Genomic DNA, 13,826 nt, shown 5'->3' with positions numbered 1-13,826 from the left:
CCTCTCGCCCTCGTGTTTGACTCCACATTGTGGGGCGCTGCGAGGGACGGAGGCGCCCCAGCTGCGGCGGGGACGGCACCGCCGCGCTCTGCCTGCCCCGCTGCGGGTCGGGACGCGCGGCACGGCGGCGGGCACGCGAGCGTGCCTCGAAGCGAGGCGCTGTGACGCCAGGGCACCAGCCCGCCTGCGGCCTCCCCGCGGGCAGGAGCTGCTGCGGGCCGCGAGATAACGGGTTCCGAGAAGGCCGCGCGCCGGCGAGCAGATTTTTGCCGGCGATAACCGCGTCCCCGCTGGCCCCCGGGGTGTCACCAGCCTGCGGGGGCTGCGGCTCCGGGAAGGGCTCCTCTGTAGGGTGCTGAACACAAACGCTTCGCCGTCCGCTCCAGCGCGGGGGGCTCCCCGCGGAGCAGGCGCCTCCCAGCCCGTCCCGGCCCCGGGGACAGGGTCCTGGTGTCCCAGCCAGTCCCCGAGCGGGGAAGGACGGCACCGAGCGCGCGGGGAGCCCGCTCCGCCAGCCTCAGAAACACACAGGAGAGGAAACGTGTGTAGGAAATGTCTTTATTAATAGCCGAGGGGGTTAAGAAAGTAAGGCAAAACGCTCCAGCTCCGCTCCGAGCTCCGTTCCCTGTGCTTTGCAAGGGGGCTGTGACATTCAGGGCATAAAAACAAGGACGGGGTCACTGTCACCAAGTCCTCCTCCCTCCTGCTGGCCAGGCACTGTTGGCTTAGGCTTTCCTTCTCCTTTTTCTTGGTGGAGACCTCACCAAAACACCTCCGGGGGGGGGCACGGCACCCCTCCGGTTACCACCAGGCACCGCAGGTGGTGGGCGAAGCCGGCCGGGAGCGGTGTGTGCCCCCCGTCCCGAGGGCTGGGACGGCCCCAGACCCCTGCAGAAGGTCCCAGCGACCGCCAAACCCTTCACCGGGCGCCTGGGGTCGTGGCTCATCCTGGCGGGTGCAGGCACGGGCCGGCGGGCCCCGAGGGAGAGGAGGGAGCGGGGCTTCATCGGGGCTTCGGCAAGCCTCCGCGTACGGGTGGCGAGCGGGACCGGGCGGGAGCCCGGCTCTGAGTCCGTGGCGAGCGAGCCGGCGGCGCGGGCACGGCTCCTCCGGCGCCAGCTCCCTGCGTTGGCCCTGCTAGATGCCGGGGGGGCCGTCCTGGGGCACCCCGGGGGCCTCCTCCGTGCCCCCCGCACCCGGCGCCGCTCCTGCAGCATCTTGATTTTGGGGAGGGGGCTCGGCGGGATGCTCGCCGCCTGCCGGCTCGCTTCCTTCCTCCTCCTTCTCTTCCTCCTCCTCCTCCTTCTTCTCGTGCTCCCCCCGGGCGCTGGCCCCGTTGGCCAGGGGCGTTTTGGGGGGGGATTTGAGGCTCTGGGCGGCGGCGAGGATGTCAGCCTGCAGCTGCCGGCTGCAGTCCAGGGGCTCCTCGGCGCCGGGGTCCGGAGCCTTCTCAGGCACCTCGCTGAAAGCCCGGGTCCCCCCCGCCTTGTCCCGCTGGTCCACGTACTTCTTTTTGGGGAAGGACGAGGGGTAGTAGGCGGAGGCCTTGTGCTTCTGCCTCACGATGACGGCGGCGCAGATGATGAAGAGCAGGACGAAGGCCAGCGAGCCCACCACCACCACCAGCAGCATGTACTCCTTGAAGAAGTCCACCAGCCCGTCCAGGACGTTGCCCGGCGCCGAGCTGTTGGTGACGGCTGTCCCCGCCGCGTCCCCCACCGTGGGGCCGGGCCCCGGCGTCACGGGGCGGGCGGGCGGCGCGGCCGAGACCTCGTCGCCGTCCCCGCTGCCGCCGGCGTCGGGCAGCACCGCGGCGTGCCGGGGCGCCGCTGCGTGCGCCGGGGCCACCGCCAGCAGCAGCAGGAGCTGCCACGCCGCCATCGCCCCGGGACTCGTGCTGCAGAAAGCAGGGGGGAGAACGGCAAAAATTAGAGCCTGACGGAGGAAAAAAACATAAATAAATCCCAAATTCTGCCCTGAGCAAAGCCCCCGATGCGCCCACCCTGAGCTGGGCACCCGGCGCCGTCCACAGCGCAGAGGGCCAAGCGTGTGCCTTGCTGCTCCCACACACGGTTATTCACCCGGGTAAAATTCTTTAAGAAAAGCAAAAAAATCAGCGTTGGTTTCCTCGTCCCGCTGACGGCGAGGCCGAGCAGGGGTTTGTGTTTGTTTTGCAACGCCGCGCTGTAAAAATAGCTGGAAACCGGCTGGCTGGGATTGCTCAAGTCCTGGGGACGCTGCGAGCGTGGCGAGGTGACCGGGGCAAGAGCCAAGAGCTGGCTTCCACCAACGGTCGCTTGGCCCATTCGAAAATTCCTGAAAATTGAGGTTTCCAGTGGAAACTCTGACACAAGACGGAGCTGCGGAGGGGCCGGCCCCCGGCGCGAGCGGCGTTTCCCAACGCTCGCCCCGGCTGCAAACCGTTCCTGGCTGGAGCTGGCTATAAATAGGCTGGCGGCTGGAGCTCGCCACGGGGCCACCACGAGTGCCGGGACACGGAGCAGCCCCACGGGGACCCCTAGACCTTCTCCCCCTCTCTCCTTACACCCCCAAATCCCAACCAGCCCCCCAGTTACGCCCCCCCAAAAAGCCAGCAGCGCCGCAGCCGCAGGACTTGGCTGGCGGACACGCTCCCGCTGCAGAAATCTGGTTTGCATTAGGGCAGAGTGAGCACGGGGCGCGAGGCGGCCCCCGGCCCCGGCTGAGCAGCCTGGCCGCCATCCCCCCGGGCCCCCGGTGGGCATTTGGGGGACGTGGTTTGGGGTCCGGGGCTTGCTCCTTCGTCCCTCTGCCGCCTTCGCCCCGTGGAGGGGCCCCTGGGGGAAGGCGGCGGCGTTGAGGCGCCGTTAGCGAGCGGAGCCGACGCGCAGCCGCTGCCCCGGCCGTGGTGGCAACGAGCAAAGCCCAAATGGATACCGAGGCCATCCCCACGGCCATCCCCACGGCCATCCCCAGCCCCCCGTCCCCCCCGTCCCCATCCCCGCCATGCGGCCCCATTCCTGGCTTAGCCTGGCCCAGCAAACCCAGCTCCGCTTTCCTCCGCGCAGGAAATTCCAGGTTTGATGTTGTGCAGGCGCGGCATCCTCCGAAGCGTGCACGCACGCTTGTGGCTGCATCCCCGTCCCGCCGAGCCCTCACCGCGGCACCCGAGCCGTGCCAAAAAGTCAGGGTTTGAGCAGAAAAAGGTGGGGGGGGGGGGTGGAAAAGAGCCATGGAGTGCAGGAAAGCGGGAGTTTTGGGGAGAGCGGGCCCCACGCCACGTGCCCGGAGCGAAGAGTGGGGCTTGGGGAGCTCACCTCGCCGGGAGGGTGACGGCAGGACGGGTTTGTCCCACGCACCTCGCCTCTCGCCCCTTTCTGCTGCCTGCCTGGATGGAGCCCTCGTCCCTCTCCCTCCTCCTCCTCCTCCTCCTTCTTTCTCTCCTCCTCCTCCTCCTCCTCCTCCTCCTCCTGCGCCGCAGCCCGGAGCTCACTGGCTGCGAGCGCCGCGGACCAGCTTGTTCTCATTAGGGCCGCTTTGGGGAGGGAGCAGGGGAGGCCGGCGAGGGGCAGGCGGCCCCCAGACCCACCACGGCCCCCTCCAAGGGGGGACAGCCCACAGCTGGGGGCCTCTCAGCATGATGGGGTGCCCCTCTGCATCCCTGCATCCCCACACCCCTTTTTGGGGTGCAGGAGCAGAAAGAGGGGGCAAGGGGAGGGCTTTGCTGCGAGGGCTGGAGGTAAAAGCGTGGCTCCTGCAGAGCCGTGTGTAGCCCCACAACGCAAGGCCCAGCCCCAGCTCCTGGGCCCCAGCATCCCAGCCCGGGGCCAAATCCTGTCCCTGGGCCCAGCTCTGCAAACCCAAACCCCGCTGCAGTGCGGGCTGCTGGGGCGCAGCCACCCCGTCCTGCAAGGCAAGGTCACGCATCTGCCCCGGGAGCAAAAGGGACCCAAAACCCACGTGGGGGCTCTGCCCATCTGCCCCATCGATCCGTCTATTGATCCATCGACTGATGGATCCATCCATCCACCCACCCACCCATCCATCCATCATCCACCCAGCCATTTCCCCATCCACCCGCCCACCCCAGAGCCCTAGAGGTAGGGACAGGGATGAGGATGGGGACAGGGACAGGGATGAGGTGAGGGATGGGGAGGGTTTGGGGCTTCGTTCCCCAGCACTTTAAGGCCTCACGACGTGGCATGGGGGCAAACAGGGCTTGGGACCACCCCCCCCCCCTTGGTTTTAGGAGCCCGTTTCCTAAACCCACGGCCTGGAAAAGCTCCTGCACAAGGAACTCATTCTTGGGGTGCAGCAGCGGTGGGGAAAATCACCCCTGTGGGTCCCCATATGGGGGCACGGGCTCTGGGAGGGGGAGGGGATCACCCCGTCCCCCCGCCCTGGCCACGCTCCCCCCGCCGCCCGCGCTGTCTGGGCTGAAATTGCTCAAGACGCTGGCGGCCGCAGTGACCTCATCCCCTTGCTATTCGGCTCCGCGCCTCCCCGGGGACCCTGCCAGAATCCCCCCTAAAAAGCCAGGGCTTGGGGAGAGCGGGCTGGGGGTGAGGGCGGGCGTCCCTGTCCCCATCCCCGTCCCCGTCCCCGGTTCGTGTTTCACCCGGCGTCACCCGGCGCAGCCAGACCCCTCGCTCCCAGAAATAACGCGGCCGTCCGTCTGTCTGCAGCCGGCCAGCTGCTTGCAGCTGCCGGGATGGCTTTTCCCGGCCTTAAATTATCTTAAAAGCTTAGAGGGAAGCGGGGAGAGGAGCGGGGGGACGGAGCCGGGGCCCCTCCGAGCAGCTTGGAGGAGCGCCAGCGGCATCCAGCCCGGCCTCGCCACCATGACAGAGGGGTAACGGTGCCCGGGGAGTGGGGGTTAACAATTTTTGGGGGGGTAACGGCACCCATGGAGCACCAAAACGCCTTCCCCAGTTGTGGGAGACCCTCCAGGGACGGGTGGCAGGGCCACTGCCCCTCGTGTGATGTCTTGATGCTGGGGACATGTGGCCCTCATGGTCCTGGTCCCCTCAGCTCCTTGTCTGGGTCTGGGTCCAGGTCCAGGTCCCTGTCCCTGTCCCTGTCCCTGTCCCTGTCCCTGTCCCTGTCCCTGTCCCTGTCCCTGTCCCTGCCCAGCAGCGGGTGCCAGCACCCACCAGCCATTACGGAGCCGTTTTTGCCGCCGGGGAGGGACGCCTCAGCCCCTCGGCGCTGGGCAGGGCCGCGCCGCCCGGGCCCCGCTTTGTAATTTAGGGCAGATGAAAGGGGCGGGGGGGGGAGCCCACAGGGCTCGGCTCCGCGGGGCGCGTGGCACAGCCAGCCTCCAACCCAAACCGGCAATTTGGGAAATTTCGGCCTCGCTCTGCCTCTAATTTGCTTTGCTGGGGCAGCAAAATGCCGGGGTTTGGGGGGGGGGGGAGGAGGAGGGCCTTATCCTGCAGGGCTGCACCTCAGCGTGCTCAGCGTCGTGTGTGGCACGGCACAGCCCCGTTCCCCGCACGGCCCCGTACCCCGCAGGGCCCTGTCCCCCACACAGGGCCCCGTACCCCGCAGGGCCCCGTCCCCCACCTGCCACCCTCTTGGGGCGGCCCAGAGCGAGCAGGGCCGCGCGTGCCGGCTTCCTGCAGATTCCTGGGCCGTGAGCTGGGCCGTGGCAGCCCGACAGGCCCCGCTGCCGACGCCAAATAGGGCGATCCCCGGCCGCCGGCAGCCGGTCCCGATCCCAATCCCAATCCTAATCCCACTCGGGAGGAAAGGCTCCTCGCCCAAAGCGAGGCACGCCGAGGAGCTCACTGAGGGGGCATCAGGGCGCCGCAGGACCCCCCCGCACCGCCCTCCTCTTCTGGGAGAGGGCTGGGGTGACAGGTCCTCGCGGTCCCCACGTGTGTCCTCGCTGTCTCGGGGACACACAAACCTCAGTGCAAGCAGGACAGCCGTCCCAGCCGGGACGTGACCTCCTGTGACGGGTTTTGGCACAGGGCAGGGGGGGATTTCGGCTCTGTGGAGGTGTGGGGGTGGCAGGGGCGATGCCCACCCTGCGGTGCCACCCTGGTGTAGGGGACCCCACAGGTGACAGTCACCGGCCCCCAAGCGTGGATGAAAATGTGACACCGAGTCCTGAGGAGTGTCACCAGCACAGGACACGAGCAGCGTCCCCCCAGCGCGGCGGGGTCCCTCTGAGCGGCTGCGGGGCCGGCCGCACGGGCTCGCCGTAAACATTTACATTCACCGGGGGCCCGGGCCCGGATGGAAAATATTTGAAGCGGAGCGTGAATGTAAACACGCGGGGCCGGGGACACGGCCAGGGCTGCTCTCGAGGCACAGGCGCTGCGATGCGCCTCAGCGCAGCTCGGGGACAGCACCGCGGGGGCCACCAGCACGTGCCGAAACGCTTCGGTGCCCGAGTGTGGGTTGTGAACCACAAGGGTGGTGTAAGCAGGACGGTGGGGTGGGGACGTGGGGACACGGGGACAGCTGGGATGGGGTGGGGACACGGGGACAGCAAGCCTGGGGGGGACAGGGATGGGGACACGGGGACGCAGAGCTGGCAGGGCAGGGACAGCCCTGGGCTGTTCCTGCTCCCCGGGGCAGGTCCTGGTGGCATCCCCTCACTCCTCTGTGTGAGACCGCGATCGGGACCATCACACCACGAACGTGCCCACCCCAGCCCCACCGGTGTTTCTGCCACGGCCCCACCACCCTTTCCACTCCTGCCACGAGGCTGGGAACCCGAAGCCGCCGTCCCCAGCTGCTCAGCACCCAGGGAAGGGGGGGTTTCGTTTCTGCTGCCGCCAGGAGAGGATGGAGAACTGAAATTTCGGGAGGGGGATGTGGGCAGGAGCCAAGAGACCACCACGTCCGGGTAGGAGAGGCACTTTAATGGGGTGGCCGAGTCCGTTCCAGGTGGTTCTGCTGTGTGGGGTCACGAAGCCCACGGCTCAGGAGTGCTCCGGCAGGAAGCTGCTGAGCGTCAGGTTGTCGCCATCGGCTTCGGAGCCGCCATCGGCCAGCAGCTTGCGGTGCCGGTGGGGGCCCAGCCGGGGGCCGTTGGCGGCAGCGGGCTCGCCGTCGGGCAGCAGGGAGGAGATGCAAACCATTTCGGTGGGGGTGAGCTGGTGGCGAGCCGTGCGCGCCCGCCGGCAGAGCAGGGCGGCCAGCACCCCCGTGCACACCATGAAGGCGGCGGCCACCAGCGCCAGCAGCAGGATGGCCAGCAGGCACTTGTTCATCAGCGCGCTGTCGTCCCAGGGGATGGCGGGGGCCTCCTCCGCCGCCTTCCCTCCGGGTTTTGAGTCCGAAGGAGCCGTGGTCGCCTCTCCCGGGTGATTCAGCACCGGGGGGTCCCCGGCCTTTTTGTAAATGATGCTGGTGGGAGCAGTGGTGGTGGGGAGAGCTGAGTGTGGCTCCGTGGAGATGTCATCCATGCCACCAGCCACGCTCCCTGTAGGGATGTCATCCATGCTGCTGGCCGTGGTCCCCGTGGAGGAGATGTCATCCGTGCCACCAGCCGCGGTCCCCTCCGTGCCAGGCCCCGCGGATGACATGGGCCAGCCGGGGATGGCGGTGCTGTTATTTTGGGGCGCTGCCTCTGTGCTGGGCGCAGAGCTCAGCAGCAAGTCGGGGTCAGGGGAGTCGGTCTCATCCTGCGGATCCGCGGTGGTCAGCACCATCTCCCGGTGCAGGCTGGCGTTGGTGCCCGCTTCCAGCGGCGGCTCCGTGCCCGGCAGCAGTGAGTCGGGCTCGGGGTAATCGGTCTCACCCCAGTCCGCGGGCAGTGTGGTGAGCTCCTGGGGCAGGCTGCTGTTGGTGCTGAGCCCCGGTGGCAGCGTGGAGCCCAGCAGCAAGTCGGGCTCGAGGGATTCGGTCTCGTTGCTGCCGGGCATCACGGTGGTGGCGTGGCCGTGCCCCGGCATCACGGTGGTGCTGGGGGGGGGCTGCCCGTTGTCGGCCCTTCGCCTGCGGGAGGGCAGCAGGGGCTCGGCTGGAGCCTGCTCTGCCGCCCCCCAGACCCACTGCAGGCCCCTCTGCTCCGGGGGCCGGGCCCCGCATGCCCGCAGGGTGCTCAGCACCAGCACCACCAGCACGGCCCAGCCCGGCGCCATGGGACCTGGTGGGGGCGGAAAGACAGAGGGTAGGTGAAACGGGGGCCCCTCCACCTGCGGGAGGCTCTGCCCGCGCGGTTCCGCTTTGAAAAGCAAATTTGCAAAAGGAAGCTGAGAGCCTGGAAATGGGAAACGAGCCGTGATGGAGACGGCTGCTGCGAGACGGGCGGTTGCAGGATGACGCCCCGCGTGGAAATGAAAGCGCGGGGATGTCGCGCACGCTTCGGCTCGACCCCACCCCGGGGTGCCCGTCCTCCCCTCCGCGGGTGGCAGCGGGCCACCATGCTGCCAGCGGGTGCCCCAAAAGCTGGGCCATTCGCTCGGAGCGGAGGCGAAGCCGCCCCAAACCTCCCCACGGGCAGCCTGTCGCTCGCAAGCAGCCCTGGCGGTTGGAGGCCAGGGAGGGCCCCGCACCCAGCCCCAAAAACCGACCGATGCCACCCGGCACGGGGGCTCCCACACCCGCCATCCTAACCCCCCGGGGACCAGCACAGAGCAGAGAGTGGCACCCCCTGGGGACCCGTGCGCACCCAACGCACCCCCGAGCATCCCCTCGGCACCCGCTCCATCCCCGGGGCCGAGCCCCAGGGGTGCCGGGACCCAGATCTAGCACCCCCCCGCCGGGGCTCACCTCTGCCGGGGGACGCTGTGGGACCCCGAGCTGCAGCACCGGTGGCCGTCACCGCCGAGGGCCCGGCAGCCCCGGTACCGGGAGAAACCGGAGGGGCGTCGCGGGCTGCGCCCCGCCTGCACCTCCCCGCCGGGGCGGGCAGGAAACACGGCTGCGGTTTCAGAGAGCCCTGCGGGGGAAGGACGTCACGCTGCCAGCGGGGGCAGCTGAGGGCTGGGGGCTTCATGCACCCGTTGGGGTGCACCCCTAACTCCTATCCCCCCTGGGGTGACGGCGGGGGGTCCCCTGGGTGCCCCTGTCCTGCTCCTCCAGCTCTGTGTGCCGGGGCTGACGCTGCCCCGAAAGCAGAAGTGGAGGCAAAGGCGGCCCCGGGGGGTGGCAGCAACCTCGGCACGGCGTGGGCATGGCCAAACGGGGGCAAGACACAGCCCCCAAAAGAGGCGACCCCGTAGGAGGACCCCCAACGCGGGAAGCAGCCTTCGCATGTGGCGAGGAAGAAGAGGAGGAGCGCGAGGGCTTGGCTCGAGGCATTTGCAGGGCCCCCGTGCCCAGGCGCGTCTCCTGGCCCCCCCCACGGAGCAGCCGTGGGGCACTGCGGCAGCTGGGGCACGGGGCCGCGGGCGTTCCCTGGGCACCCAGGGGTGCAGCAGCTCGGAAGGAACCCGCCCTGACCGCAGGCACCGGCGCAGCAGCAGGCAGGAGCTGCAGCCGCAGGAAGGGTGCTGCAAGATCACATCCGCAGCGAGCGCTCTGCGGCTGCCGCCCGGGGCCGTAAACAACCCCACCGCATCCCCCTGCCCCCGGCACAGCCCTGAGCACTGCGGGGATGTTTGGCTGCGTTCAGCCCCTCTGGAATCCCCCCGGAGCCCAGGGGACCGGGGGCTGGAGGACGGTCCTGGTCCCCTGCAGGGAAAAATCACGCACGGAAAAATCCCGTTGGGCTGCGGATGAGCCTCGCTGGGACAGGTCCAGGGCGTGCACGGGCAGCAAGGGAGCAGCTCCTCAAGAGCATCCCCGTCCTGTCCCTACCTTGGCTTCCTCAGGGACCCCCACCACACCTGGACGAGCCCGGGGTTCACTCGCTGGGAAACCTCCAACCTGCTGGGCCGGAGGAGCACAAGGGAGGTGCCGCGGGGGCTGTGCTGCTCGGCCGCAGTCTGACACGCTCGGGTTCCCATCGCCGCGCTTACTGGTGTCACTTATGACACTGGCTGGCCATGAAACCTAAATTGCGGGCGCTAACGAGCCTCACCTACCCCACACAGAGCCCAGAGCAATGACGGGTGTCCTGGGCAGCCAGGGCACAGCTTGTCCCCGTCCCTGTCCCCGTCCCTGTCCCCGTCCCTGTCCCCGTCCCTGTCCCCGTCCCTGTCCCCGTGCCCGGCCGCAGGGCTCGCAGTGGAGCGGAGCAGCATCAACCCCCGCGGCCCCTCCATCTGCCCGGGCCGGGCTCCAGGAGGGGACCTGGGCGCACGTTCAGGCCGTGACGTGTCCCCACTCCTACGCCTTCCTGAGCAGCTGCCGCCGCAGCTCCTGGCCCCAAGAAGGGGCGAGCAGCAGCCGTGCCCCCCGCCAGCCGCCCCGGGCAGCGCCGACCGGAGCCAAAGAACAAGCAAACAGAGGAAGTTTGTAATCAATGACTTTTATCTCTTGAAAATGGAAGCAAATATTTGGACAGATACTATGGCCGCTCTATAAGAGCGCATCTTTCAGGACGTCGCTGGTTCTCTTCTGGGATATCACGGCTACAAAAAGCTTCAGGCACTGACTCGGGCTGAGCCTGGCTAGGCATCATCAGTTCGTTTAAATTAAACACAAGCTACAAACTCCAAACCACGGCGGCGCTTCCTCCGCCCTCCTCAAACCGTCCACCACACCAATCTCATCTGGGCATCTCGATCCGGCAGTTCAGAAACTTTGTTCCCTCCAATTAGAAAATAAAAAAAAAAAAAAAAACAAACCGCAAGGTCCCCGAGCACACAACCCTGAAGTCACACGTACAAAATCAACACAGAGATCACCGTTTTGGGGGAGCAGTACGTTTGGTTTTGTTTTCCAAAAAAAAATAAAAACTTAAAATTAATACAGACAATCTCAGCCATTTACTGCGATACAAAACCAGCACCGAACATTCAAACAACCCGCGGCTGGGCTGGGAACCCAGCACCAGCGCTCATTTCCCCCCCCCTACACCAGCACCCAGACGGGGAAAACGTGCCCCGTCTGCGATGCTCACCACTTAAAACGAAGAAAACCCACTTTTAGGAAGCTTTCGTGCTATGAACTGTTAACACCTTCTCTGTCCTTCGCACCCCCTCCTCGTGCCTCTCCAGCTACTTTGCCCAGCTGCGCGGCCGCACGCCCGGCAGCACCGACAGCCCCTCCAGGGCAGAGGATCCTCGACCTGTAAGTTGTGAACGTGCAAACACTGAAGAAAAAAAGAAAATAAAGACCAAAAACGGGGAATTTGCAGACTTGGAGGCAGCCTAACGGAGAAACGATGGCTTCGGGCGGGACGAAGGGACGCACCCTGCTCTGCGTGTCGGCTCCAAGCACACACACGTGCACGCACACCACGGTTGCAGGGAGCTGGGCCGAGGACCGGAGCCCAGCTGGGAAGGGTATTTGGGGCTCAGCAGCTGCCAGCTAACTCCTGGACATCGTTCGGACCCCCCCCCCGCCCGATAGCTTTATCCAAATCTGGATTTAACAAGGGGTGCCGGCACCTCCCGGGCACTGCTGGCGGGGCTGTCCTGGCGCACGCAGCAAACGAGCGAAGCCCGAGCTTGCTGGAGCAGCCCAGGTCCCATCGCACCTACGTTGACACACAGGGCCGGCAGGGAACGCTCCTGCCCCAGCCCCAGCACCCCCCTTTGGCAGCGCAGACCCCGCACGAGCAGAGGTGGAGAGGAAGGGATCCCGAGATGAGCTCTGTGAGTCCCACACGCCCCCAGGGGCTTTGGGGGGAGGACCCTGAAGGAGCAGGGGAGAGCAGCGCCTCCCCGAGCCGGGGGCACAACCTGCCCCAGCCCCGTCCCCTCCCAAGGGCCGGGACTGCAGGGGGCGAGGGTCACCGAGCTCACCTGGGAACAAACCCTTCCCTGCGAAGTTTGAAGGTCAAGGTGGGGTGATGAGGCGGGGAGGTAAAAAAAAAATAAAATAAAAATAATCGGAAACATTTTGATTCTGGAGATCCCTGGTGCCAGTCCCCTAGCTACTTCTAAGGGTGCTTTGGAAGCAGAGTCAAAATTTCTAACATCAGTTCTAAGGTCAAAGGCCAAAGAAGTGCAAGCTCAAAGGATTTTAAAAGCTTCTGAAAGCAAATAAGCCCCAGAGGCTGACGGCAGCTGTGGTGCAGCCCCAAGCATTTACAGCGACGCGTACAGCCGCAACGGACACGAGGGAGCACCCGGTCAGAGGGGAGCAGCCCCCTGCTCGCAGCCTCGTGCGTGCCTTTTGCACACCTTGAGCTTTATGCTCCAGGGATAAATGTAACGCAGTCCCTGCAGGGAGTAACTTCTGCCTTAAAACCAAAACCAGCAACTGCAACGTGCCCCCTCGGACAGGGCTGGAGCAATCCAAAGCACGGCGTGATTTTACGAGGGGGAGGTGATGCTCATTGAAAAGTTCTGCAGGGAGTAAGAAGGAGAAGAGGCAGTCTGTGGCATGAATCACTTCATTCAGCACTATATATATATATATTTTTTTAAAACCGTTAGACAGCGGTCATCAGAACACATCAGGAAGGCAGGAAAGTCAGCTCGTACGGAACCTCTGAGGGAGCTCAGCAGCAGCCTCGGCCACACTGCAGGGGGAACCGATCTGATTGTTCAAAATTGGAGATTTATACAAAATAGCTTCAGTTTTGATCTCTAAACAGTATAAACACCCACCACACGCACACACGCGCGCACACACACACAGTGCTGTCCCTTTAAATTTTAAAACACAAATACTGCAAAGTGGCAAATAAGAAAAATAAAAAGCAACTTTTTTTTGTTTCGTTTTTTTGGCAACTTTAAAAAATGGTTAAGAACAATGTGGCATTGGTCCCTAAATCTAGAAAAAGGTATTTGGGCACAACATTGAAAGTCATAATGGGTTTGTTTTCAAGAATTCGTAACATCTGGAGGAGGAAAAAAAAAAAAAAAGACTGTCAAAGTAGCACTTATTCGTTTTGAATTTTTTGACACAGTCACATAAATTCATTAAAACATCAGAAAAAAAATATTTCACTAAAAAGCTTGGCTTTTAATCATCGGCTCTCGTTGACGTGAATTTGGGAGAAGAGGAAAGCTCGTACTGGAATGCTGCACGCTGCTGCTTGCCGAACCGGGGAACTGGAATGTGTCTGGGCTGGCAGCGCCCGCCAGCGCCCGCTCGCCCCGCTCAGTCTGCGATCTTCGCCATCTGCTGCTCCAGCTTGGAAATGCGCTCGTCTTGGTTGGTGATCGTGTCCTTTATGGATTTCAGCTCTTTCAAAATCTCATCCAATTTGGCTTCGTTTTGCTGGAACGGAAGACAAGAGGTGTGTTGGTTACGAGAGCCGTCGGGATCGGTTCTGCGGGAGGGAGTTTTCGAAGCAAGGCACCTCGCCGGGGGGGGGCTCCCCAAAGCCATACGGTGCTGGGGCGCATGGGGCAGCGGGGTGAGCGTGCTGAGGGTGCCTGGCACACGCACCAGGATGAATCCTGCTCTTTAGAAGCATTTCATCACTTGCCCGAGCTGCCCTCTCCCTGTCTCCACACATCACTACACCATGCATTAGCTGCCCCCCCAGTCGGGATTCTCTTTAACCTCCTTCTGGACCTGCGTAGCCCGAGGTTAATTTGTCCCACCGGGTTTTGCACACACACAAGAAGGTGCCCAATTCAGGGTCTTATGTTTCTTTGTAATGCATGGCTTTTGCTAACCCCCTGCAGGACGTGGCGCGCACAGCCTGCAGAGATGAGCAGCCAGCCGGCTGTTTATACGCGGTGTCTCACGCCCAAACGACCCAGCGTTGTGCAAACCCTTGTTCACAGGAAGCCTCAGGCTGAACAAACACAAGCAGGCGTGTGCCCGGGCCGACATGCCAGGCTTTCCTTTGCACCACAGCTCTCGGCCGCCCTCGGCAG

General features: G+C 64.8%; 3 protein-coding genes across 6 annotated transcripts in view; all 3 read right to left on the bottom strand.

Annotated features, from left to right (window-relative positions):
• Nucleotides 1–542: 542 nt before the first annotated feature.
• Nucleotides 543–3,978, bottom strand: TMEM119 (transmembrane protein 119). Of its 3 annotated transcripts, none has more exons than XM_080559321.1 (2): nt 3,297–3,978; nt 543–1,935 (listed from the first exon to the last, which is right to left on the bottom strand). In XM_080559321.1, exons 1-2 carry the CDS (start codon nt 3,504–3,506, stop codon nt 1,138–1,140), a joined length of 1,008 nt encoding a protein of 335 aa, XP_080415447.1. In that variant the 5' UTR covers nt 3,507–3,978; the 3' UTR covers nt 543–1,137. The 3 variants fall into 3 exon arrangements, with proteins under 3 accessions (XP_080415447.1, XP_080415448.1, XP_080415449.1); XM_080559322.1 differs by having other exon boundaries at nt 543–1,897; nt 3,297–3,434; XM_080559323.1 differs by lacking the exon at nt 3,297–3,978 and adding an exon at nt 2,003–2,539 and having other exon boundaries at nt 543–1,897.
• Nucleotides 3,979–6,833: 2,855 nt separating this feature from the next.
• Nucleotides 6,834–10,334, bottom strand: SELPLG (selectin P ligand). The gene is made up of 2 exons (XM_080559316.1): nt 8,710–10,334; nt 6,834–8,083 (listed from the first exon to the last, which is right to left on the bottom strand). Exons 1-2 carry the CDS (start codon nt 8,933–8,935, stop codon nt 6,915–6,917), a joined length of 1,395 nt encoding a protein of 464 aa, XP_080415442.1. The 5' UTR covers nt 8,936–10,334; the 3' UTR covers nt 6,834–6,914.
• A 2,035-nt stretch (nt 10,335–12,369) lies between these two features.
• Nucleotides 12,370–13,826, bottom strand: part of CORO1C (coronin 1C) — a 47,470-nt gene continuing 46,013 nt past the window's right edge. For both annotated transcript variants that reach the window (XM_080559299.1, XM_080559300.1), the window contains exon 11: nt 12,370–13,218. In XM_080559299.1, the coding sequence (XP_080415425.1) occupies nt 13,099–13,218 (120 nt within the window). In that variant the 3' untranslated portion in view covers nt 12,370–13,098. The remainder of the gene's footprint in view (nt 13,219–13,826) is intronic.

This window comes from Anser brachyrhynchus, assembly GCF_964034855.1.
Source record: "Anser brachyrhynchus genome assembly, chromosome: 17".
Taxonomy (NCBI): Eukaryota; Metazoa; Chordata; class Aves; order Anseriformes; family Anatidae; genus Anser; species Anser brachyrhynchus.
Note: the sequence above shows the minus strand (reverse complement) of the source record. Positions and strands in the feature narration are given on the sequence as shown.

What these genes read in the sequence shown, in the direction of transcription:
- TMEM119 (XM_080559321.1), bottom strand. Translation starts at nt 3,506, where the DNA reads ATGAGAACAAGCTGGTCCGCGGCGCTCGCAGCCAGTGAGCTCCGGGCT. An exon ending in GCCGTCACCCTCCCGGCGAG is followed by an intron (nt 1,936 to 3,296) that starts GTGAGCTCCCCA and finishes TTCCTCCGTCAG; the next exon opens with GCTCTAATTTTTGCCGTTCT.
- SELPLG (XM_080559316.1), bottom strand. Translation starts at nt 8,935, where the DNA reads ATGAAGCCCCCAGCCCTCAGCTGCCCCCGCTGGCAGCGTGACGTCCTT. An exon ending in CACAGCGTCCCCCGGCAGAG is followed by an intron (nt 8,084 to 8,709) that starts GTGAGCCCCGGC and finishes CGCCCCCACCAG; the next exon opens with GTCCCATGGCGCCGGGCTGG.